Source organism: Gallinula chloropus, assembly GCF_964237585.1.
Source record: "Gallinula chloropus genome assembly, chromosome: 6".
NCBI classification, from domain to species: Eukaryota; Metazoa; Chordata; class Aves; order Gruiformes; family Rallidae; genus Gallinula; species Gallinula chloropus.
The window spans coordinates 16064402-16088535 of NC_140091.1; the positions used below are offsets into that span (position 1 = coordinate 16064402).

The window sequence follows — 24134 nt, forward strand, 5'->3', positions numbered from 1 at the left end:
ATAAAACCTGAAAAAGGTAAAACACATTCAGGCAAAGCAAACATATACACACAATAGCTTCCAGGCTCTCTCCTTATCAGTACTAAAGATACAATGAGAACTTTATTAAGCCTGGGTTTTGTTTTCAATTCCTGGAATCTGACAGGCACGTAAGCAACATTGCGTGGATTGTTAGTTACTTCCTTTCTCTGGAATTCACTACTTGTCATAATGCCCTACAATTTTCTCTGACTTTAACAAATTTAGCCACATATTACTCACTATTTGGATTATAAGGTAGATAACCGAATGACCACAATAATTTTCAAGATTTTCAATTTTTTGTTGCCAATGATACCACATCGTCTGTTTCCTAACCGCTAGGCCATGTCAAAGGCCCCTTCCTTCCAGGCATTCAAAAATCATGATGAGAGATGTTATAATAATGGGAATTACAAGGAAATAGTCTCCAATTTGAATAATTTGGTTAACTTCTGGCATTGTTATGCTACAATACTCAATGTATTTCCAAATACTCCCTCTGTGAAGCTTTAGTGCTACTTCATAGGTGTGTCTCAGTATACACTTATCTAAATAAGTTCTTTTAATAAGCAGCCTTTTTCTCAACAGCATCTTAAAAATGTTTCCACTTCCACGTTCCTTCCAAAAACTATTTTCCTTGAAGACAAACGAGGTTTGACTTACAAAACACAAGACTCGAGACATGGGGGCGGGGTGAGCTTATCCTCTCAGAAGGTGCCAGTCCCTGGGGAACAGGCCAGGAGCCTCCCGGGCGGTAGGGATCCCGCGCACAGCGCGACGAATAAACGTGGCTCCGGCCGTGCACTCATCACCGCCCCCTTAAATAGTGTTTAGGGTACAGGCCGCGAACGAGTCCGGGAAGCTTCCCTTCCCCCGCGGCTGGCGGGCTGCTCAAGGCCCGCTCCAGAGACAGCCGCAGGCCCTGCAACGCGCAGATAACCGCCGGCGCTTCCTGAGGCGAGGGCGCGTGCTGGGGCCTCACCGGGCGGCCACCACTAAAGACTGGGTGCACCGTGCACCGCCCCCTCACGGCAGCTCGGGCCGGGGCGGGACCGGGGCGGGCGTCGCCGCCACTCTACCGGCCGATCCGGGCTCTGCGGCTGACGCCACAGCCGCTGCCAATCAACTGAGGCGCCGGGCTTGGCCTGGTACCGCCCCCCGGCGGCTCCCCACAGGGACGGGCCGGAGGGGCCGCTGCTGCCGCCGCCGCGGCTGCCTGGTCTGAGTCAGCGCCCCCTCCCCCTCTGAAGATGAACATCATGGACTTCAATGTGAAGAAGCTGGCGGCTGACGCTGGCACCTTCCTGAGCCGCGCCGTGCAGGTATGCCTCGGTGGCCCGCTCGCCCCGGTGGGGCCTTGTGGGGACTGCGCTTCCTTGCCCTAGTGCGGGAGGTGGGCGAGGCCGCGGGCTGGTTCCCCAGGACCGTCGCTGGGCCCGGCCCGGCGCGGGGCGGTGGCCGGGAAGCTCGGCTCCGCCCCAGGTCGGGGGAGCGGTGGCCGGGAGGGGTCGGGCTGGCGGCTGTGCCCGCCGCGGGCTCCTAGGTCTGTAAGGAGCGCTGGGCCCGGCCCGGCCGCGCTTGCGAGGGGTGAGCCCAGATCTCTCTCCCGAGGAGGCAGCGCTGTGCTGCTGTGAGGCGCGTCCTCGAGCCAGCTCCTTTCCCCGCGGGTCCCCTGCTAGTCCTGGGCTTGGAAGGACCCGGGGGTTTCGTGTAGGCTGGTTGCAAAACAGCTGGCCTCGGGGGGCTGGCGGGGGAGGCTGAGGCAGCCCAAGGTCAGCACAGGCGAAGAGGGGAGAAGGCGCCTGGGCTGGGCGCGACAAGTTGAGCAGGCACCAGCTGCAAGGAGATACGGTCGCACTTTAAGCGTGGAAAGGACAAAGGTGTGTCTCGCCTGAAATAAGCTGGTGGTTATGCCTGCTGCTAAAAATGTATCCTGCTGCCTGATGAGTAAAATTCAAGCTCTGATGTGACACGTGAAAGTATCTGTCTGTTTAGGCTTTTTGGTTTTGTTTGAGCTTTAGTATCGTTTTTAAGCTTGTTTGATAGCTCATTGTTTCTGAATCGGCCTTCCCCTTTCTTCACGCTAAGGGCACTATAATTGGCTTTTGTTCCTTAGCTGTTGTCTTGACTCCTAATCCCGTTTCTTTATATAATCAAACCTGAACAGATTTCCTGTCGGGAGGTGCACATCCCAAGCAGTGCATAGTAAGCCACTTCGGTTTCTCGTGAGTTCTCGCTGGGTCGTAGTCAGGTTTGAAACGTAATTAGCGTTGCTATTTGGTCTGATCGGTCTGATGTAGTGCCCTAAATCTCAATATTCAAGCAGAACCAATGATCAGCAGCAGAGCAGAGCTCTTAAAATGCAACCTCGTCAGAAAACATTGTTCGAATTTGAATGAATTTAAAGCAGCCCTTGTGGCTTCTCTAGCTTCTCTTTGTGATGGAGGTCTTTCCATACTTCCATTTCCCCTCAACCCCCCAGCTTCTTCCCTGTCTACATGTTTCCAGACCATCTCTTCATTTCCAGCCTCCACCCATTTCCCTTTTCTTGCTGGACAAGGATAAAAAGGAGATTCATTTCACCTTTTATTTTAAGATGCCCGGGTGGAACCATGTGATTTCATTTCTTTTATCTAGACTTTTTACATTTCAATCAGTTTATTGCATTAAAACTAATGTAGGTTTTTGCAGTCTGTCATGATTTACAGGCAGTGTGAACTGTGGTTTGCTTCAGTATGCTCTATCTACATTGCTGGTTTACATCTGAATAGCTAAGTTAGGTATCTGATCAACCTACATTAAAACTCAATGGAAATGTGGAACTAATAATTTTTTTCTACCAGCTGCCCCTTTCCTCTGAAATGAGAAGTTAAATGAAGCCATTGAGGGGAAGGAGCAAATCCCTAACTTGTTGTTACAATCTGAGTAACTCAGGTTCTGTATATTGTTGTTGCTTCCCCTGTTGGTTTTTTTAAAGTTACTGTATAAGGCCTACAGATGGTATTAAGTGGTAATAATTTTATAGATTTCTTTTAGTATCATCTGGGTGTAGGTTTTGTGTCCTCCAGTAAACATTTGATTTTGTGTATTGAGTTAAACTCTTATGTTCAGGCATTCAATTTGGATGATGTAGTATGACCTGACACTAACTGCTTTCAGATACTAAACCCAAGAAAAGACCCCAAACCCTATGAAACAGTTTGGCAGCATAAAATTGTATGTAGGAAAGACCCTTGAAACTTCCATTTCAGCTGCTGAACAAGGCAGTGAACATCTTGTTAGTGTTTCAAAGGCTTATCGGACTTTTCTGTTATAAGGGGATTTGGGCTGTTTTGCCAAAACCGCATGATATTCATGTTCCGGGAAGCTTGTTCCTCCTGTGGGTGACATCATACTGCATTCAGGCTGCCGTGGTCCAGGTAGTAAGGTACAGAAAAATCAAGCCTACCGACTGTCTTCATTCAAAGCCCAGTCTTCCTTCTGACAAGCAGAAAATGTGTTGAAGGAGTCCTTCTCAGTCAGTCTTGCAGTAGTTGCAGTTTGTGGAACAAAGCACCAAATGGTTATAGTTACGGGTGCTTGAGGTGAAAGAAATAATGCCATAGAGTGTAGTAGTAGCAATGCCAGTCCTTCCTCTGGACAGGCTCTGTAATTGACAAGCTGCCCATGTGGTGGTCAGGAGGGAGCTGGGCTTTTACTCTTTGGTAGCAGGAACGCTTTTATTGTACATGACCTCTACCTTAAGTTAGAGTCCTATTTTAATGTGGTTTCTCTTTCTAGTAGTTTTGCGGTGTAGACTTGACATGTCTGATAACCCAGTTGTATACAAACCAGTTCAGTTTCTTTCTGTTGGGACTGGTCATGTTCAGGCAACCTGGCTGTGTATTTGGAATTTAAGAAATGGATGGATCAGATGGCTTACTAATATGATTTTTTTTTCCCAGCAAGTGCTTATATTAAGTATCTCTGAGATCTATTAAGCTTTAATTGCTAAAAATAATTTCAAAAAATTAATACTGTATTTTGATGAATCTGTACAAAGTTTTTGAGAGCAATTTGCAGTACTTGACATCTCTTTAAGGAGCCTTTTCAGCAGTAGTAGTAATACAGCCATAAATACATTCCAGTCTTCTGTATACTGCAACTGATCTTTCTCAGAAAGGCAGTTTGTTTTTATATAGAACTGAAAATGCCACAGCATTTATCTAGACTTTAGATCTACATACTATCAAAGTTGATTTTAGTCTACGTGTGATGGAAGTTAAACTTGGACAATGTGATTTACTTGCATTCTGGTTTCTGACAGCAAGTTGAAATATCCCAATAAAGAACTTGTTAAGAAGGAAGTTTGACAGTCAAAAATGCTTCCAGTCCTATTATGCTCTGCATTGGTAAGCTTGTTAAGGATTTAATAGTAAACCAGGTTCTTGTGAAAATGCCTGAAACAGGCTGTCAAGTGATGACATCACCAGTGTCATGAGGAAGCACTGCCCTGAAGAGAGGCAGGAAAAACCCTCAGTTCCGGTTTTGCTCGGTTCCTTGGTGTGAAATGTGTGGCTTCCCTCTCCTAGAGAACTGGGATTGGAGTACAAACTGCGTGTGGATTAATGAGAGTCGGCATGAATATAAAGTGAAATGAACTGCCTGATGGATTTATTATTTTATGGAGTTACATTGTATTTCATTGTCACTGAAAACGCTGCTTGACAGGTCATTTTACTGTTTCTGAGAGACATAACAGGACTAGTTATATCTAAATGGATGTTCAAAATGCTGATTTGCCCTATTCTAAAAAGCAAAACACACCCCACCTTCAAAGATACGTATTCCATTACTTCCCCAGAAGTCTATTTTAGCTTTTAACCCTCGGCTTTAGAAGCTCTGTGATGTCTAATTCTAATTTAAATCTTCGTTCCGAAGGTTAAACTTACTATGTTTTGTTCTGTTTGCTGTGGGCAGAATAACATTTTTAATAAAACACATTAAAGATAGCTGTGATGAGAATCTGTTTTGTCTTAAGGTTTTACTGTCAGAGAAGGGACGAACTTAGTTACAAAATATACGAGTTTGAAGTAATCTTTTAATTGCCTGTGTTACCTTTGGACTCTCTTTCTGTTTGGCTCATGTTTCAAGGAGCACTGTACAAAATGCTTCTAGTGAGAACTCTCAACACCAAGTAGAGGATTTCTTCATGCTGTGTAAATTACTTTCCTTGTCTTGGTATGATGAACACCCACCAAACCTCTCTCTTTCAAGATAGTGAGGGTGTGTTATTGAATTTAACAGCTTTACAATTTATCCGTAGATTTTTATTAATGATTGGATAACAGTTGTGTCTTTGAAAATGTGGTCTGCAACTAATTTGAGTTAATAGTTACTGTCTTTAACTTGTCTTGGGAAATGATTTCTGTGAATGAACAGTATTTTCTGACTTTCTGACTAACTTGTAGTTCACAGAAGAAAAGCTTGGTCAAGCAGAGAAGACTGAACTGGATGCTCACCTGGAGAACCTTCTCAGCAAAGCAGAATGCACTAAACTGTGGACAGAAAAAATAATGAAACAAACAGAAGTATTATTGCAGCCAAATCCAAGTAAGGAGCCCTTCAGATTTTTGTTTGCAACTTCTGAGTGAATAGATTTTCCAACGTAAATGTTTACTGTAACTGGTATTGCGTAAGTTGTGACTAAATATCGCTGCTTTAAAATATGAAGGCTGGAGTTAGGGAAATTGTATTTTTAAGAGCTACTTAGAATCAGAGACACTGGTACTTATTTAACCCTTCAAATATGAAAAGCATTAGACAGAGCTCTTTAAACTACAGCATTACATACGTACTCTTGTCAGTCTCAGATTGACTGGATTTTGAGTTTTCTTCTGTTTAATTGAATTTTCCTCTCTTAATTCCAGAAATCTTAGGTAGCTATAAAAACTCTGAAATTCTCCACGGAGTTGATACTGTAGCTAAAGAAACTTCATTACTATTTCATTACTTTAAACTTTCTACACAACACAGTTCGGCTTGAAGCTGGCAAGATGAACTGAAATGCCTGTTGGACAGATATGGAGTCATAATGATAAAATATCGCTAAACCATCTGCCCTGAAAACATAAATGTTCTTATTGTAGCAACATACTGGATTAGCATATGTCAATAGATACCTTATTTTCAAGTATTGTTTTAGAAAGCCTGTTTCATTCTTTAGTTACATAAAAGCAGGATTTAAAAAAACAAAACCCAAACCAACCAATCCTGTAGGAAGAATGCTAGAATGGAACATTCTAACTCATATTTTTATTTTTGTCTAGGTCAGAGAAAATAGTCAACGTATTTCAGTATTTGCTATATGTATTGACTTTTTCAGAAACTGTAGGTGTAGAATACTGAATCACTAACCATAGGCTGGTAGAACTGTGAGAGGAGGATTCAGTAAAAGGATAACATATGGTAGTATCTCAGTTATGCTGACCAGTCAGTTTTCTGATAGCTAAATATACTCAGCTTTAAGCAGTCATCTTTGTGAATGCAACTTCAGCTGTTTGGCAACCTACCTGGGAGGACTATCACCTCCTCTGGAGAGCTGCTTTAGGTTGTTTTGGTTATATTTTGTTGCAGCAACTCCGTCTGGGGGAGCAAAAAATAAATTTCAGTCACATTTGTAACTGTACTTTTAGGTCAGACCCGTGCAACAGTCCAACAATTTCATATTGCTCTTCAGTTCTTTTGTCGTTTAGTGAAAAATAAGTATTATGACTAGAGGAAAGAAAAAGCAATTAATTTAGATACTATTGGTTCACCTTTGGTGATGGGGAATGCTGTGGTAACCATGCTTGTGTCAGGTTAATTTTGTGACCTTCACGAGAGAGTAATTTTATTCAATGCTGGTGAAAGTTGTCTAACAGTATTATTTTTGGTTGCCTTGAAATGGCAGTTTTGTTCATTGGAGAGTTTCTTTGTGGTTGTCTGTACTGTTGCAGGCTGAGGTTAGTTTGTGCTGACTGCATGAATAAATTGAGCCAGTTATGAAGCCAAGCAGTTGGTCAGAGAAAATGAGTTTGCTGTTGTAATTAGCAGTGTCCCTGTTTATGTCTGTGAGGCTCTTTCACCTGAAAGCCATTCTGTGGCTTAATATTATAGTAGGTAGATCAAACTAAGGAGAACAATAGCATCTTCAGTGTTTGTTTCAGAGCATTTCAAGGAAGCAGTGGGGAGTGGGAAATAGTGAAATTTTTTTTTGGGGGTGGGGGTTATCATTCAGAATATCTTAATTAGGAACCTATGTTTTTTGTGAAACTTAGTATCTAATCCTAGTAGAAAAAAACCCACAATTTTTTTCCTGGAGCAGGAAAAAATTACTTTGGTTTTGGTAAGGAATAGCATTCTATTTTGCTCTTACAACAAAGACTTCTGGACAAAATTTTTAAAAACCATATAAAGATGCTGCTAGGAAGGAAAGGAAAAGCATAAATTTTCACTTTTACAGATAGCTCTAAGGAACAGTTGAACATAGCATGACAAACGTGAATACAGAATTTCTAAGAAAAATATCTTCAGCTTAATGTTGTATACTTACTGTTGAGTTTAATGTCCAGATTTTTAAACCCTTTTTCCTTTTAATATGTATTTTAGTGTTTCTATTTTGAACTTGTGTTTTGAATTACTATTTATTTCAAATATTTTTGGGGTGGTTTTTTAGATGCCAGAATAGAAGAATTTGTCTATGAGAAGCTGGACCGCAAAGCACCAAGTCGCATGAATAATCCAGAGTTGTTGGGCCAGTATATGATTGATGCTGGGAATGAATTTGGCCCAGGAACAGCGTATGGTAAGTAGAAGCAAACAATGTCTTGTGTTGCAGAAATGAATGGGGGGGAAAGTGTATAGATCTAGCTTTTTTTAACAGTATAAAATTTCCTGTCTTCCTCTAGATAAAACAGTTTAACGACTTCTGTGCCAGTTTGAAATGATTTGCTATATGACTTTGAGCATTAGGAGATGAATGATGAGTTTTTTATGCAAATCTAGAAATAGAACCTGCAGTTGGAATGATATCTGTCTCTGTGGGTGGGTAATTTTCTTATCAGAACCAAGAATTCTGGAGTTTAGTTGCCTTATTAAAGGAACACATTTGGACATCTAACATCACTTAGGCATTTTGTTTGTGGCGTGGAGTAAAAACACTATCCAAAATTTACTGCTTTGGTGAGAAGCCTAACTTTACAGTTTCTCTGATTTTCCTAAAACTTAATACTTTTTGAAGGGTGAGAGTGTAGAACGTAACCCAACTTTTCTTCCTCATCCAGCAAATTTATATACCTGTGACAGGAGGGTTGGGAGGGTTATATCTAACACTTTTACACTACAATTCTAGTGTTCTCTACAATGCTTAAAGTTGGTTATAACAGATTTAGCTGTTAATTTAACTTCACCAGGTGAAATGCATAGGTGTCTATATATAACATAGTCTGTAATTAAAGTCTAATAGTTAGCTCTCTTCAGTTGCTTTTCTCAGAATTGCAGTGTGAGGGAAAACTTTTGTTCTGGAAATAATGAATTCTTTATATCTGGAAACAGTGAGGTTCTGTTTCAAAAGAAGGAAAGTGAAATTAAAGAAAAAAGCAAATGTTTTATAGAAGACTTATGGGTACAAAATCAATAATGGCAGGCTTCATTCCTCTTATGTCTATATGGTTTTATGCAGTTGTCTGTGATCTTACTTGTGATCAGCAGCCTCAAATCTTGCTTTTAAACATCTAATATAGTTGTACTTCTAGGCATGCTGTCCCTTAACTTGCAGGATACCCAGTCCTAAACAGGCATTCACAATGGAGTTGCCATCGGTAGTTCTGCTTCTACAATACTGTATATACTGTCATTGAAATCTTTCCTTGAGCTGTGATTCTTATTAATAAAAATGGCTTGTTTTAGTGGGCGGGTTTGGTTTGGGTAGGATGTTTTTGGTGGTGGGTTGGTTGGGGTTTTTTGGGGGTGTGGGGAGGGGAGACAGGGTAGTGTCCTGTCTGTGGGTTTTTTGGGTTTTATTGTAGCTGGTTCACATTTCTTTTGAAAACCCTTGTGATGGCATTGGATTATCTTTCAAACTGCTGGCTTAAACTTCCCTGCCTGTACGAACTTGTTTTGTTAACCACCTGCCTGAATCACTATGAAACTATTATTTTCTTTCTTTGCAGGAAATGCACTCATTAAATGTGGAGAAACACAAAAGCGAATTGGGACAGCAGACAGAGAACTCATTCAAACTTCTGCTATAAACTTTCTCACTCCCCTAAGAAACTTTATTGAAGGGGACTACAAAACTATTACTGTAAGTTGAATTGTGCATTCTTCAGCGTTTCACAACAATTCTAACAGTAAGTCTTTAAAATTAAGTATTAGTTAATTATAGATTGCTGCTTTCCTCAAACTAATGTAAAAAAAATTCCGGTAGGATTTGTGCCTTTTGGTACATTTTCCTTCCTTTTGACCAGAGAAAATCAGAACAATTCTGAAAACTTGCTTTCTGTAACTACTGTTCTAGTGTGTCTTGTCTTGAGTGTAAAATGTATGAGAATAATTAGGATGTAATTCTGCCTCTCTGTTCAACCAAAGAACCTTTTACTGTGTGATACATAGTTTAAAAAAATCCAAGTGTATAGGCTTTTGCTTTTGAGGATGTGTACCCGTTCTCACAAACTAACCTAATTCCCTTTCAGAAAGAACGTAAGCTATTGCAAAATAAAAGACTAGATCTGGATGCGGCTAAAACCAGATTGAAGAAGGCGAAAGTTGCAGAAGCTCGAGCTGCAGTAAGTATTTTTTTAAAAATGTTGTCCATAATTTTCCAACTTACTGATTATATATTTAGAAATTCAAGTGCTTGGTTGTGGTTCTAGTCCTAGTTTCTTACCCATGCTATTTTTCTAGATCCTTTCTAGATATGCAGTGGAATACAAGAAAACTAAAGCAAATTGCTGATAAAGGTGGTGTCTTTATATTTAGATGTTCCATCAAGTTGAACTTACTTGACCCAAGTAAATATTTTTCCCTTGTTCTATACTTGATGAACCTATACTGCCAAAAGTGACTTGGCTGTAGTCTGCCAGGATGGTTGTAAATACAAATTGTTCAGTGGTCAAGTGTTGGCATTTGAATCTTTCAAAGTGTGGAAGCATATGTATAATTACTTCCAACTGATGAACCTATTTAGACTTAACTGCTCTATATCAACAAAGTTTGTAGTTTACTCTTTCTATGTTGTTTACTACTTCCCATCACCAAACAGGGCAAGACTCTTAAACTCACGTTTCTTAACCAATGCTTGTTCATAGAAATAAAAATTACTATAAAAAAAGCTTTTTTTTAAAAAAAAAATTCTTAAGAGGCCTCTAAATGGAGGAATATATAATTGGATAGATGGTATTTCAGCAGGGTACACTGATAGTATTTTCATAGCTATTTTTTTAACTACATTCCTAAAAATGCAGCCATTAATGATTTTTTTTTTTTATCCCCCACAAGGGATTTTGCAGTAGGGGTCATGTGCACAGTTGCTGAAGGAATGCAGACAATTTAAACACACAGAGACAGTGACCATGACAAAGGTAGAAGTGGAACTGTCAGACTGTTCTGGCTTTTCTAGATGAATCACTGTCCTGAAAGTTGTCAGAAGCATCATCTCTGAGACTGAGCTGCTTAGATGAAGCATCTCACATCTTTTGGAATGGTGATCCTTTGAAAACAAACCCATTGTCATCTCTATCTGAACTGTTAACCTGACAGTACTGCTTCTGTGTGTGTCCTCCAAGTAACACATGCTGTCCCCCTGTGTATTTAAATTATCTGTATTTAAGTCCATGTGCACATTTCCTCTTCTATTAAATAAATTTTATGCAAAAGGAGTTACTTCTGTACTTGTCAGGTTTTTTTTAATTTGTGAGACTAACAATGGAGAGTAGAGCAGGGTTTTAGTCTGCTAGTATTCTAATTTGGAAGCAGTAGGTAGTAAACTATTCATTTTCTTGGATTTGTTTAAAGTTTCTGGGGTGTTGGGGTGTGAGTGATATTTTGGGTATTAACTTCCGTGTGGTGTGGTTGCAAGTATATACCTTGCTTTCTATAGCAATAGAAAAACCATAGTGAAATACTTCCCCTTGAGCTTAGTATTGAGAGAGAGGCTGTATACTTTAGTTCCATCAACAGTGTAATCATCCAGAGCTTGGTACTTGTACAAAATTATTATTATTGCCAGTTGCTGCTGCTACTTCTTAGACAGCTTTAAATATTCATATAGCAAGTAATTCACAGCATTATTCACAAATAATTTAGTGCTGGTAGAGCATGAAATTCTAGGCCTCTTACTACCTTGCCAGTATTTCAGTTTTAATTACATTTTAACAGCAGTGTGCATGCTTAAGAAGTCTTGGATTGTAGAATTCCCAGATAAGTGAAAAAATTGCGTGTCTACTTTATCCTCTGTGATACAGAAATAAAGGCTAACCTGGACATAGGTATGATGCAATTGATTCGTATTGCGATGGGTCGCTTGTTTATGAAGGAAGATGTCTGACAAACAGTGCTGAACTGGTAGACTAGCAAAGTAGATTGAGTTATGATGCAAACTTCTGTGTTTCACTGCTTTATTTGACAGATAAAGTAATAAATTGCATCTACATCTGATAATTTGATGAAATTAAATTCTACCATGCTTACTGTACAACTGAAGTAGCTTAATCCAGATTCAAAATAGAAGTCTAACCAGTTTTATTTATCTGTATTCAGTTCACAGTCTTGCTTAGGTGATTTGTGCCAATAATATTTTCACATGCTGTATTCAGTGTTGTAACTAGCTCTTGTCTTCTATCTATGCACTTAAGCAACTAAACACCTCTCAGCCAGAAGAGAATAACATTATGGTAAATGTCTCTTACGTGCTCAACTTGCTGCATGTAAAATGGCTAAAGGTTTGTTGGCCTCCTGTGTTCATTCATTTTCCTATCAAATGTTTCCTCTTGCTATCCAGCTTGGTCTTGTTTCAGGTGTTTTCTGTTAGAAAACAGATTTGGTATAGTGCGCTAAATACGTTTACGTTAGTACAGCATGAGATGATATTTTTATCATAATATTGCTGATAATCTGAAGTTCCAAATTTCTCAGTCATGGTCAGATAAAAGAGCAAATAAACTTATTTGTTACAACTTGCTTCTGCAACCTTTATGCATATTTCTTCCTACCAAAGTCCTGATTGTGTCATCTTGCAACTGCAGAAAATGAAGGTTAAAGGAAAACTGCATTGCAAGAGAGAATTGGAACAGCAAGCTGAAGTAAATAACTTCTAGAGTAAATTCTTTGCAGTTCTATGATTTTGCTGTACTACTTGCTACTTTAATACTCAGTTTGAGATACCTCTGTAGCATTTTTAATTAAATTTAGGTTTCAATAAAAATGCTTGTGAAGTAGAAAGCTATTAATGGAATTAGCAAGAGAAATCATTAATTTGTTTTAGTCTTTACTTAATGTGGTGTTGAAATAAGAATAGCTTTCCATAGTTTTCCGGTATTTTAACATATTAAGGTAACTTAAATTCCTCCATAAAGTAATTTACTTTGTCTGATTCACATCACTTTGTATAGCTGTGTCTTGTATTCTAATAGCTTGTTTTAAATAATTTGTGTAACATACAAGTTCTAGAAGTCATATACTCTTAAATATACTTCACAATAATGCTATCCATGCTCATTGTAGTTTCATTGTATCTGAGGGGCCTAGCACAACTGACTTACAGCACTCCTCAAATCCCTGTGAGGTTCTGAGGACAGGAAGGTAGCTAAAAGCCAAAGTATGGTTGCATTTTGTATTAAATTACTATAAATGTCTAAGTTTATATGTTTTTTATTTCCCCCTACTCTTAATGCTGACTAGATATGGGCTGAGGAAGTGACAAAAGTAAGTAAACAACTTAGAGACTGCAGAATTCTGAAGCCATGACTTGTGCTGGTCTAATGTAATAAAGGATATTGCATGTTGTTGATTTCAGTCTAATGCTGGCAGCCTGATGCATCACATCACAATACCCTGATTCCCTTGTAGGGCATTTGAGACTCCAGTGGTGAAACAATGCCTGGGGCTTGTTTTACAGTGAGCTCTTTCTGGCTGTCACTTAGTACCATATGATTCGCATGTGACAAGATACAACAGAAAAAGAACCACAGGACTTGATTGCCAAAATGTACTGGTATAGCATCCTGTTAAAAATGACCTTTTAGGAATGAGCTGATTTGAAAATTTTACTAGACCCCAGCCTTTCTTAATCTAAACTGTCCTGAAAAACACTTATCTCCAATTTTTACCCAGAACATGGTGCAGTAACTGAAATGCTGGAGTGTACACAAGAAACTCTGAGGAAACAGTTTTAAAAGGTTTGGTTTGGTTTTTGTAGGGCTTTTTGTTCATTGTCTTTCTCTCCAGTGTTAGTAGAGAATTAGGAACTTAAGAAATTGAAGTTAGGAGTTAGACAAGTCTGATAACTGCACCTGGGATGAAGGCTAGTGCCTTGTCATGCCATCCCTTGTGAAGGGACAAATGGAGTGTTAGCTTCTGTGGTGCCATGGGAACTGCTGTGATTGGGCTCACTGGCTCTGACAAGGCAGTATTTGGAACAGGCTTTAAGAAGCTGTACTAACAATTGAAAGGAAGTTTCTTAGGGAGTTTCTATGGAGGAAGGGAAATAAAAATTAAGAGTAGCTATAGAAAGTAAAGGAGGGCAGGAACTTTGGAGTTTGGATTTTAAGGGGGAACTAGGTAGGCAGCTGTGGCAGATGTGTAGGGAGTTCCTAGGAGTATCCCAGAAGCTGGGATGTGGAGCTTTGGGTGAAATACTGGGAGTTGTGAGAGAAAGTAAATGGAGTTGTCTTCTGTTCCAACTTTCTGTGAGTTACAATGCAAACGGGGAGTATTTGTGTAGAGTGTAGGGGAAAGGAGTTTAGAGATAGAGCTGTTAAAGGAGGGTTAGGTCAGTTTTAATCTGAAAGTTTGAGAATTATTTGACTAAGTAAAGTAGCAACTTCTTAAGCACACATGTTTCCTGCTTCAAAGTTGGTACTATTTTAGGAAAAAGACGGCAGAGGAGCAGTAATGCTAGGACAAAACCTGATCTTGAAGCTATAGGACAATTAGGAATAAAACTATTTGCTTTTCAGAGACAACAGCAAGCAACTTCAATAGTGAAATCTAACATTGCGTCTTGGAGAGAAAAAAAAATACAAAGTGCTTAACCATACGTAAAGGAGATGTAAAGCTTTAAAATCTGTAATAAATTATGTAATTAACAGGTCTTTTTAAAATTAAATATATAGAAAAGAATCTACAACACATTCTGCCAAAGAAACAGTAATCCATCCAGGTTTCTAAAGGCAATCTGTCCTTCTGTGTTTGCAAGTTGAAGGAAGAGATTCATAGATGTTTTCAATTTAAATCTAAGAAACTTCTCAACAAGGATTTCAGACTGTCCAGTCATCTCTTGATCAGTCACAGGGGTTTTTTGATTGAGAACAAAAAAAATCCACATGATGGCAATGACAGACTTTATCCAGTTTAGTTTCCTTTCTGAAATGTGGAATTAGAGGATATTAATACTGTACTCTAAATCACATGTGGTAGGTATCAGTGTTGCACACTTCATAAACATATGGATTTTGTTAGGTCATTTCTGAGGTGTCAGTTGTAAAAGAGAAGAGGCTTTTAGTGTATGTCCAGTACATTGAGGCTAGACTGGTTTTGAGCATCAGGAGGCACTTCTGTCTGTCTTTGACTACAGTGGAGACAAAGAGGCCCGGATATATTGGGTAGCATGAATATATCAGTTATCACTGTTTTACTAATAGCATGTCTAACCATAGAACATTAGGGAGGTGATTATATTTCCTGCACACTTATGGTTGTGTGTTATCCCTTAGCTGCAGGGTTGCACAGTATTTCTGAGAGGTCATACATTCTTTCATGAAGTTTGGTGAGATTATGACTTGTCTGTATTATATGAACTCTGGGTTCATATTCTGGAATTTGGGACCGACTGCCACTTTGAGCCATCCTCATGGGAGATACCGTGTGAGGCCTTCTGATTGTTCTAAAACCAAAACATGGCAGCAGTTGGGGGTCAGTGGAAAGTTTAGGCTTCATTCTCTTCAGAAAGAATGGTGATCAGGCCATAAGCTTCCTAGATGTAAAGTCAGCTGTTTTCCTACAATGAGGTGTGGGGTATGCTCTTCCACGGTTCCCTTAGCAGTACTGAAAATAGGGAGGGGCGAGAGAGATTGAAGACATCATCACGTAATTCTGTTTATGTAAATCTACAAAACCAGTACAACAGGCCTTTGTAAAGCAATTTATTAAAAGTCACTCTGTACTGGCTAGGTTAATTCATGTTACCGCATCACTTACTTTACCTTTTCTTACAGAAGGTAGCACATGTGCTAAAATATTGTTGAAACAGACTGAATTATTCTGATGGATATTTCCCCTTCTTGTTTGTTCCTGTTCTCATGTATTTACTTACCTGGCAGGAAGAAACACATTAGCAACTGCTCACTTCAGAGAAGCAAGAGACTAGATAACTTATCTCCAGATAAATGGTTTACCTATGATTTTGCTGTTTGTGGATTTTTTTAAAGGAAATGAAGATGTTCCTAATACATGTTCTTTTCTCCCCCTTGCTCTCAAATTTGCTTCCCCCCCTGCTCTGTTTCTTCTTATATTTCTCTTGGTGATGCCAGATGGATTTCACTGATACTAAGACAGATCTAACAGGAAAAGCAGAAGCAAAGATTCTTGTCTCAAAAACTTTGAAAATCTAATTTGATTGTAACTTGATACATACACTGCGCTCTCAGTTCTAGTAAGAAAAATGCAGTACTCTATAGCTGCTTCCTCACTGTTTAATTAATGTGTAAGCCCTCCCAGCTGCAGTGACTTCAGATCAAAAATATTTCATGGGTAACTGCATCATTCTTCTATGCTCATTTCTTAGATTACGATCCTTCCATGAGTCTTTCACATTGACTTCCATGTTAGTGGAATGCAGGAGCAGGATGTTTGCACACACTTACAATCCTTTTGAAACCAGTGTTTTGTCAGTATCACCTCATTAAATTTTTTGAAAATATATTTCCTTTCTCTCTCCTGTTGAGAACAGGACCTACTGTGTCTTTGACTTGGTGCAGATTTTTGCCTCTGTGTTTGTTTTTAGAAACAAGGTACCACATGCATATAGCATTGAGGCAAGGTAATCTAGATTCCAGGCTGAGCACGTTCTGTCTTGGAACAGTAAATCTTAGATATTACAACACACATTTTTATGTACTTGTGGTTTTTCTGAGGTGTCCTTTTTTTCTTGAAAAAGTCCTCTAAAGAAACTTTGGCTTGTGCTAGATGGAAATCCTTTGAAACTATTACCTTGTTAATTTACTTAAGAATTGCTGATAACAGTATGTAATGAGATAAATATAATTGAAATTAATTAAATACGAAACTTAAATGACTTTAATACAAATTTTACTCTAATTGAAGTTAAAATATTTGCTGTTGTTGATATTTATTTGTTTTTAAATAGACACCTCAATTAAACATCCATAAATAGTTATAGTAACTTGGTGGCCAGTAGGAGACATTAATTTATAAAATACTGAGTTAAAACTTCCTATCACAGGTTTATGTATGGCTGATTGCCATGTCGTTATATGACAGAAATAATGTTTTACCCTGAATTACTTGGTCAGAGCCCCATTAACTTGAAATAAGGAAAAAAGTTACATTGTCCTTGGCTGCCACTGCTACACTGACAGAACCCCTGATGAAGACACTGTTATGCTAGCATAGGCTTGGGAGAAGGGAGGTGGTACTGCTGGCATACAAATGCCTTCCTTTTGTGTGTGTTGACTCAATGTGTTAGGTGTTTGATGACAAAGCCGTTTGTTCTGTATACAGGGACTCAACATGTCTGAACCAAAGATGCAATTATATTGGGGTGGGTTATTTTGTCTAGTGAAGATCTGCTCAGAAAAAACAAGTTTTGAATGCTTAGGTTTGTGATTAATGCATCTGTACGAGTAGCTCTGAGTAAAATGGAACTGTTGCTGTTGGAGGGTGGAACAGTGCATTGTACAAATACCTAACATGCATCCTTACTCTTAGTCTGAACAGGAAGTACGAATTACTCAGAGTGAATTTGACCGCCAAGCAGAGATTACCAGACTTCTGCTAGAAGGAATCAGCAGCACACATGTGAGTACTCAAAAGGGGTAGAGTCAAAATCCAGACAGGCACTTTCTAATAATAACTACCATAAGCTAGGTGGGAACTTTGGGCTATGAAGTTTCGCTTCAGTGCGTTAAATCAAACTGTAATTTTTTTATTTTTTGAATTCTAGTGTAGTATCCACTGACTTCAACTTTAGTCTCCCGTTAACCCTGAGTATGCAGAAGCGTTCGTTTTTATCCTTTAAACTCAGCTTCCCGTTCATCAGATCAAATGAGTGCTAAAACCACAAAAAAGCTGCTAAAATATTTTTTTCTGTTGTGACAACAGTAGAGGTAAATGGCATGATATATACAGCAGCTACTTTTTGTGCTCAAAAACGACTTCTGTAACACCTTATCCCATTTACCTGGCAAATTCAGGCACTATGCCTGTGGTGTAAATCCCTATGTGCCAATGTTGGAAATAGCACCTGATTAGGACACCAGTCTTTCTAATGCAGCTTAGTACTTTGATAGGCTAAAAACTTGAATCCTCTGCTATATTACAGGCACATCATCTTCGCTGTCTGAATGATTTCGTTGAAGCTCAGATGACCTATTATGCACAATGTTACCAATATATGTTGGATCTTCAGAAACAACTCGGAAGGTAGTAGCAAAAGCTTCAGAAAAAACCCTGTCTTTTCTAAGTGCTTATGAATAGTAGGAGAACTTAGGCTGATATGACACTGTTGAGTACACCGAGGGAAATAGATCAGCTCTCTGGTAATTAATATACAATTACCCCAGTGCAACTACTTCCCTTAGCCTACATACAGTACTGATCCCTTTTGAGGGCTCATTTACTGAGATTTTGTATATTTTGTAATTGAGGAAGGTGAGACCATGGTAACCTCATTTAATGACACAAAAAATAATTTCTGGAGATTTACTTGTAATCATTCAGTTGTCTCTTGCTTCATGCTACAAAAACCACAACGCAATGTGGGAGAATTTTTTTGGATTGCCTGTAGATTCCAGTTCACTCAGGGCACACCTGATTTTAAGCGAAACACTGTTAGGTGAGTTGTCAGCATAGATGTTGTATCTAGAGAGAAATACACTTCGTAATTTCTGTAATGGGTAATCCAAAGCACTCACAGTGGGCTGAGCAAGTTTGTCTAGTTTTACTCGTTGTGGGTTTGTAATTCTTAAAATAAGAGAAGAAACTGTCTGACATTAGTTTGAGCACATAACCCTTTTTTGGTGATTGGTGGTGATGTACAGGGATCTACGTACTTACTTTTCATAAAATTTTCTTATTCTTATTTACAAATCAGCCTTTCTTAGGGTTATACTAGACCACGTTACTGAGGTAAGCATAGGCATTGATTGTCTGTACTTAGAAGTTTGCTCTGGTGTCTATTCCAAATGTTTCTGTAAAGTGTCTCTGTTTATGTTATTCATGAAGGAAGTACAAACAAATGTGTTCTTGAGTCTTGTCCTTTTCCTGACTTGCAACTTCCTGTGACATTTGATTTCCTTTCCTCGGTTTGTTTGAATGGGTAGTTTAAAGCCTTTATAAACAAGTCTTTGAAACTGCGAATTTTAAAAAGGGTAAATCTTTAAAGTGACATTCCATTAAAGGAAGTATTCAACTATAAAAATCGGTAGCACATAAATACAAGCTGTAGAATTGAAAGCTTGAAAATAAACATTTTCTGGATTAAAAACAAGCACCTCAAATTAGAAGTTAAGTGAAGTATATTTACACAGCTATTTTGAGAGGATGTTTTTAAAATCTGTGCTCTTATCCTAGTATATTTACCAACAAAAAAGCTTTAAATATTATAGCCTTAACCCAAGGAAGAACATATTCCTCTTTAAAATCTGTTGCTTTAGGATGTATATAGCATGTTCCAAAACAGCTGTCTTTGTTTAAAATGTATGCAAACTGCCACCAGGTATAAAAAAAAGCCTATTTAAAGAAAATACTGCCTTCAAGAAAGCAGAAGGATGTATCTTTATGTGGCTATGATCCGATTAGTATTTTTGATAAAATTACTATGACTGCTAGAAGATCAAAAGCGTTGCAAAGTTCTAAGTGCTTCAGACAGCCAAATGAAGTTTCTTTGCCTTTGTGGTATTGAATCTTGGGTGTGTCTTTCCTTCCTTGTGCAAGGAAGTCCCTCTGAACTATAACAGAGAGTGCTGGGACAGGGTCTCAAGTTGTTCTTGCTTTGGAAGAATTCCTCGGTTTATAGGCACATGGTGCATAGCACTCAAATTAAATAAACAGACAAGCAGGATATGTGTAGTGTTGTTCCTGGGTTAGGTGTAGGCAGATATAGTACCCAATAAATAGCTCAGGCAGCTCAGCTGGGTTTGCCAGTGCTGTGTTGGTGAACAAGGAATGTATAGTGCTGAGATACATGTGTTCTTTTCTCTCATCTAAGAATGACATTGTGACAGATTCTCATATGAAAGCCAAGAACTGTGAGGGACTTAGCAGTGGGTTTAGATTATTGATGAATCCAACTTCATAGCATGGTAGTTTGTGGTTTGAAACAGAAATGTGGTTCTCAGTGTAGATCCTTATTACATGTGTTACCTGAGTCAGAACTTAGGGTGTAAACCCTAACCCGGTTTGCACTGAGACTGTTCAAGTTCCAGAGCTGAGCACTGATTTTCCTGATGTACTCTCCTGAGTCTGCTGTAGGGAAGGTGGGGGGGAAAACTTTTGCTCTGTTCTCTTTATATAAATAAAAGTGGGTTTATGGATGTTTCTCTTCAAGGCAGCATCAGCAAATATCCTGGTACTCTGTTTTGGGTTTATTTTCTTGCTGATAACTGCTTTAGCTCTGAATTTTCTCAGCTTCCTTGAAAGCCAAGCCTGAGTTTTGGCACAATTATTTTTTCAAATTACCCCTTACTATTCCACTACTCAACAATCTGTGAAACTCCTGCTACTCAAGTGTTCAAAATTGGTGAGGTGCTGGAACAGGTTGTTTTGGAAACCCCATCCCTGGAAGTATTTAAGGCCAGGTTGGATGAGGCTTTGGACAACCTGATGTGATGGAGGGAGTCACTGCCCATGGCAGGAGGGTTGGAACTAGATGATCTTTGAGGTCCCTTCCAACCCAAACCACTCTGTGATTCTATGAAAAAATCCCAAAACATCTTTGTTTAGCTGAAGGTTTCCAGTAACGTGCCTACATAGGGCTTGGCAAAAAGAGTGAGCTTAGTGCTTTACTGATAGACGAAGCGGTTATAAAGCTCTGCCTTGCTTTTCCACAGGCTATACAAACCAGTGACCCTTTGAACTGAGCAGAATGATTCACAATTAATTACTGCCTTAACAGTGAACAGGTTAAGCAGGATACTAAACAGTAGTTTAGCAATATTGAAAAACATCTTAGTGTCATTTAAAATGAAGTCTCTGCCACCTAATCAAGTAATAAACACATAATGAGGCAGAGATGAGTTATCCCTACAAAAATGTGGGGTCTAGCTTTTCCTCTCTTGGTTATGCTCCTTTAATTTGCTTAGGGAACATGGTGAACTGCTCTGAAAAATGAACCTGGTAAACTAAAACAAATTTTCTTTTTTTTTGTGGAGTTGTGGTCTCTGCTTGGTAAGTTGAAGCAGCTCTTCATAGTGAAATTAGGTCAAGGTAAGCCAGAGAGGAAAGTGGGACTTTCTCCTTTAGATGGTAGTAAACTGCTAACTAAACTCACAATACTCTCCTGAAATTCCACCCAAATTTTTATATGCAATTCAGTTTAACTGTTGAGGGCTAGTTCCGTCCTTCACAATATAGTACTGCTGTTTGCATTTGGTCAGATACAACATGACTGATTCACTCAGAAGTCTCTTTGTTTCTGTGTTTTTTCTTCCACAGCTTTCCATCTACTTTCCTCTCTAACAACAATCAGTCTTCCTCAACTCCTGTGCAGAGTGTTTCTTCTCCCTCAGTCTTGGCCTCAGCCTCTGCATCATTGCCTTCAGTAAGCAATTCAGTAGTTACTTCAGGCATCAGTGAACTGAAGTCGTCAAGTGGCAGCAGGAAAGCCAGAGTTCTCTACGATTATGATGCTGCAAACAGCAGTGAATTATCACTACTTGCAGATGAGGTAAGAGCTTTCTATATACCTTGGTCATTTAAAAGTGCGATCAGAATAGCTTTTGACTAGCTAGTTAAGATGTGCTACATCAAGGAATCAGTGTAGTTGATTTTTAACTAAACTTCAGTAGCAGTCTTAGAGCATTGTCCTGTACCTATATAGTCTACTATCCTATCGTGAGATTTATTTCTTATACCGTCTTAGCTTGCAAGAGCATTTGCTAGACAATAAAGATGTAAGTTGGCTGTTTTCTTTTTATCATACTTTTAGAGCTGTTATCAATATATTTAGTCTTTCAAACATTACATATTGCTATTTGGGAAGAATATGAAAATGCAAAGACTACTTGTTTTGATGGTTGTTGTTGTGTTGTGTTTATTCCTGTTCAAATTCAATTACATTCTTAAAGCAGGTGGAGGTTTACAGTGAAGCAGGGTGCTGAAACCAACTGCCACCAAGAAGTGTAACTGTAGGTTAACCCTGACGAAAAGCACTCACAAAATTTTCAGGCTTTTATTTTTTGTTTTGTTTGGATATTTTAAATGCACATTACTTAAGAAAAATAGTCAAATAGAAATATTTATACAGGTAGTGACTTAGAACCTGTGACCAAAGATTTTCTGTTAAGATGTAGCACATCAACATTTTCTATCATGCACTTGAAGATCCACCAAAATTTCTTTTAGTTTGCCTGTTATACTTGATGGTGATATACAAGATGTATGGATAAAATAATAGAAAAAGAATAGTGATGAATAGAATTTCATCCAAAAAAAGGGACTTTAAAATATGCTACTATATCTACTTCTTTTCCATGGGTCAGTGGAATGATTTTTTTATAAGTACTGGATTACGTTCTGTGGATGCTCATGTTGTTAAATATTGTGTAATTTGGTTAATCTCAGTTTGAAGACCTTGGAAATCACATGAGGGTAGACTGTATTTTTTTCAGGGGCAAGGAAAGGGTGCAATAATGCGTTTCTGTTTTTTTAGGTGATAACAGTGTACAGTATCCCTGGCATGGATTCAGACTGGCTGATGGGCGAAAGGGGAAATCAGAAAGGCAAAGTGCCTATTACTTATTTAGAACTGCTGAACTAAATGGTTGGTCTGAATAAAGACTGTTGATTATGGCAACACCATATTTATATACAATTAACATTATGTAAGCAGGTTTAAGTGTCTTCCATGTTATTGTCTTGAGGGACAAATACCAGCCATTACAAACTGGCTTTTCTGCCAGCATGGTTGCATGGTAAATACTCTATTCAAACTTAATGTGTTTTAAAGCTTTTACTTCACGTGCCAAGAACATGTTTCCTACAGATTTGTTTCTACTGAAGTTTTCACTAATACAAGCTTCTACTTTTGAGTAATTTAGATTGAAAGCAGGAGGGTACTGTTTTCTACTGAACTTTTTCATTAATGGCAAAGCTTTTCTTCACATAAAATAAACTTCTTGTGAACTGATGCGGGTGTAATGCATGTTATTTGAATAACCGAAGCCAAACATGAACCATATTAACAAAGTCTGTATGGTACCATCCCCAACACTTGTGGAGTACAAAGTACAACTGTGTGGAGGTCTATATGGCTGTCTGCTGAGTAACTCTTGCAACTAATCAGCTTTGAAAAATTAACAGTTGGTTTTTCACTGCTAAAAATTTAAGACAAAATGCTATTATGTTGAGATTTTAGACAGCACCTAGGTGGACTGACACAAGCTGGTGAGATATGTTCTGACTTGGCTTTAATCTTGCCTTGTATTTTTCCCTTTAATTGCTTTGCAGAAAAGAGGCTAATTCAGTTTGATTAGTAATTAAGATTCTTTTAATGGTAAATCAGCCCTTATGTTAAATTAAGCACTCCATTTTGCTAAACAAGTATTCACTGTCTCTCTACATTTAAGTACTTCTATAGACGAGCATACATTTCTTGAGATTATAGGTTTTAACAATAAACTGTTGCATAAGAATAGTGAATGCGGATTTTCATTATGTTCTAATTGGAGTCAACCTTTTGTTTTGCAACAGGACCTCATTTAAATTATTGGAAAGGGGTGGAAAAAAAAGCTTTAACGAAGATCTCTTTGCAAATAATTTAACTTTTCCCCATCGTTGCACCTTTTAATGTTTCAAAAATAGCATATTTTTAAGGCTGTAAAAAGATTAAAAGGGCAGATTGAAGTGATTGATTTATTTCCCCCAAGTTCCAGGTTAATTAAAAAGTGATTATTTTTATTTTGAATTGCCCTTCCAGAAATGGTTTCTTTCGTTTTTAGAGTGCTGAGGTTACATTAGGACAAATACATTGAGTTGGTTCATCAATTTCAACCTTCTTGGAGCAACTACCAATCAAATCCTAGATCTGTTTTGTCAGTTAAATACAAAGATTAGAGGAAACAGTAGTGATGAATTAGAAATAACCATGGATAATTCATGATGAATTAAATAAAATTAGTAGGAGGAGAAAGCTCTATGGTTTAGCAGGGAAAAGACCGAATGATTTAACCATAGTAGTGGTGTTCTCTAGTCCTCTCTAACACGAACTTCCACCAGCAGTATTTGACTTAATTGATAGAATATTCAAAAATATATATGTAAGATAACTAAAAAATATAATTGAATGTTTGTTACACTGCACTAATTATTTCCTGTTTAAATGCAATAAAATGCTATAGAGCAGCATTTATAAAGCTGGTGGCGCTTTAGTGGGGTATCGGTAGTGCAGCTGTGGGAAGGCAGCGTTCGGCAGCAAAGTT

General features: G+C 38.5%; 1 protein-coding gene across 1 annotated transcript; it reads left to right on the top strand.

Moving 5' to 3' along the window:
• The first annotated feature begins 1191 nt into the window (after positions 1 to 1191).
• On the top strand, positions 1192 to 23327 carry SH3GLB1 (SH3 domain containing GRB2 like, endophilin B1). The gene is made up of 9 exons (XM_084266406.1): positions 1192 to 1343; positions 5472 to 5613; positions 7718 to 7846; positions 9213 to 9346; positions 9735 to 9827; positions 17206 to 17295; positions 17819 to 17919; positions 21151 to 21382; positions 22367 to 23327. Exons 1-9 carry the CDS (start codon positions 1272 to 1274, stop codon positions 22472 to 22474), a joined length of 1101 nt encoding a protein of 366 aa, XP_084122532.1. The 5' UTR covers positions 1192 to 1271; the 3' UTR covers positions 22475 to 23327.
• Positions 23328 to 24134: the final 807 nt, after the last annotated feature.

Coding starts and splice junctions, on each gene's coding strand:
- SH3GLB1 (XM_084266406.1), top strand. CDS start 1,272: ATGAACATCATGGACTTCAATGTGAAGAAGCTGGCGGCTGACGCTGGC. Junction 5,614..7,717: donor ATTATTGCAGCCAAATCCAA/GTAAGGAGCCCT, acceptor GTGGTTTTTTAG/ATGCCAGAATAGAAGAATTT. Junction 21,383..22,366: donor TATCACTACTTGCAGATGAG/GTAAGAGCTTTC, acceptor CTGTTTTTTTAG/GTGATAACAGTGTACAGTAT.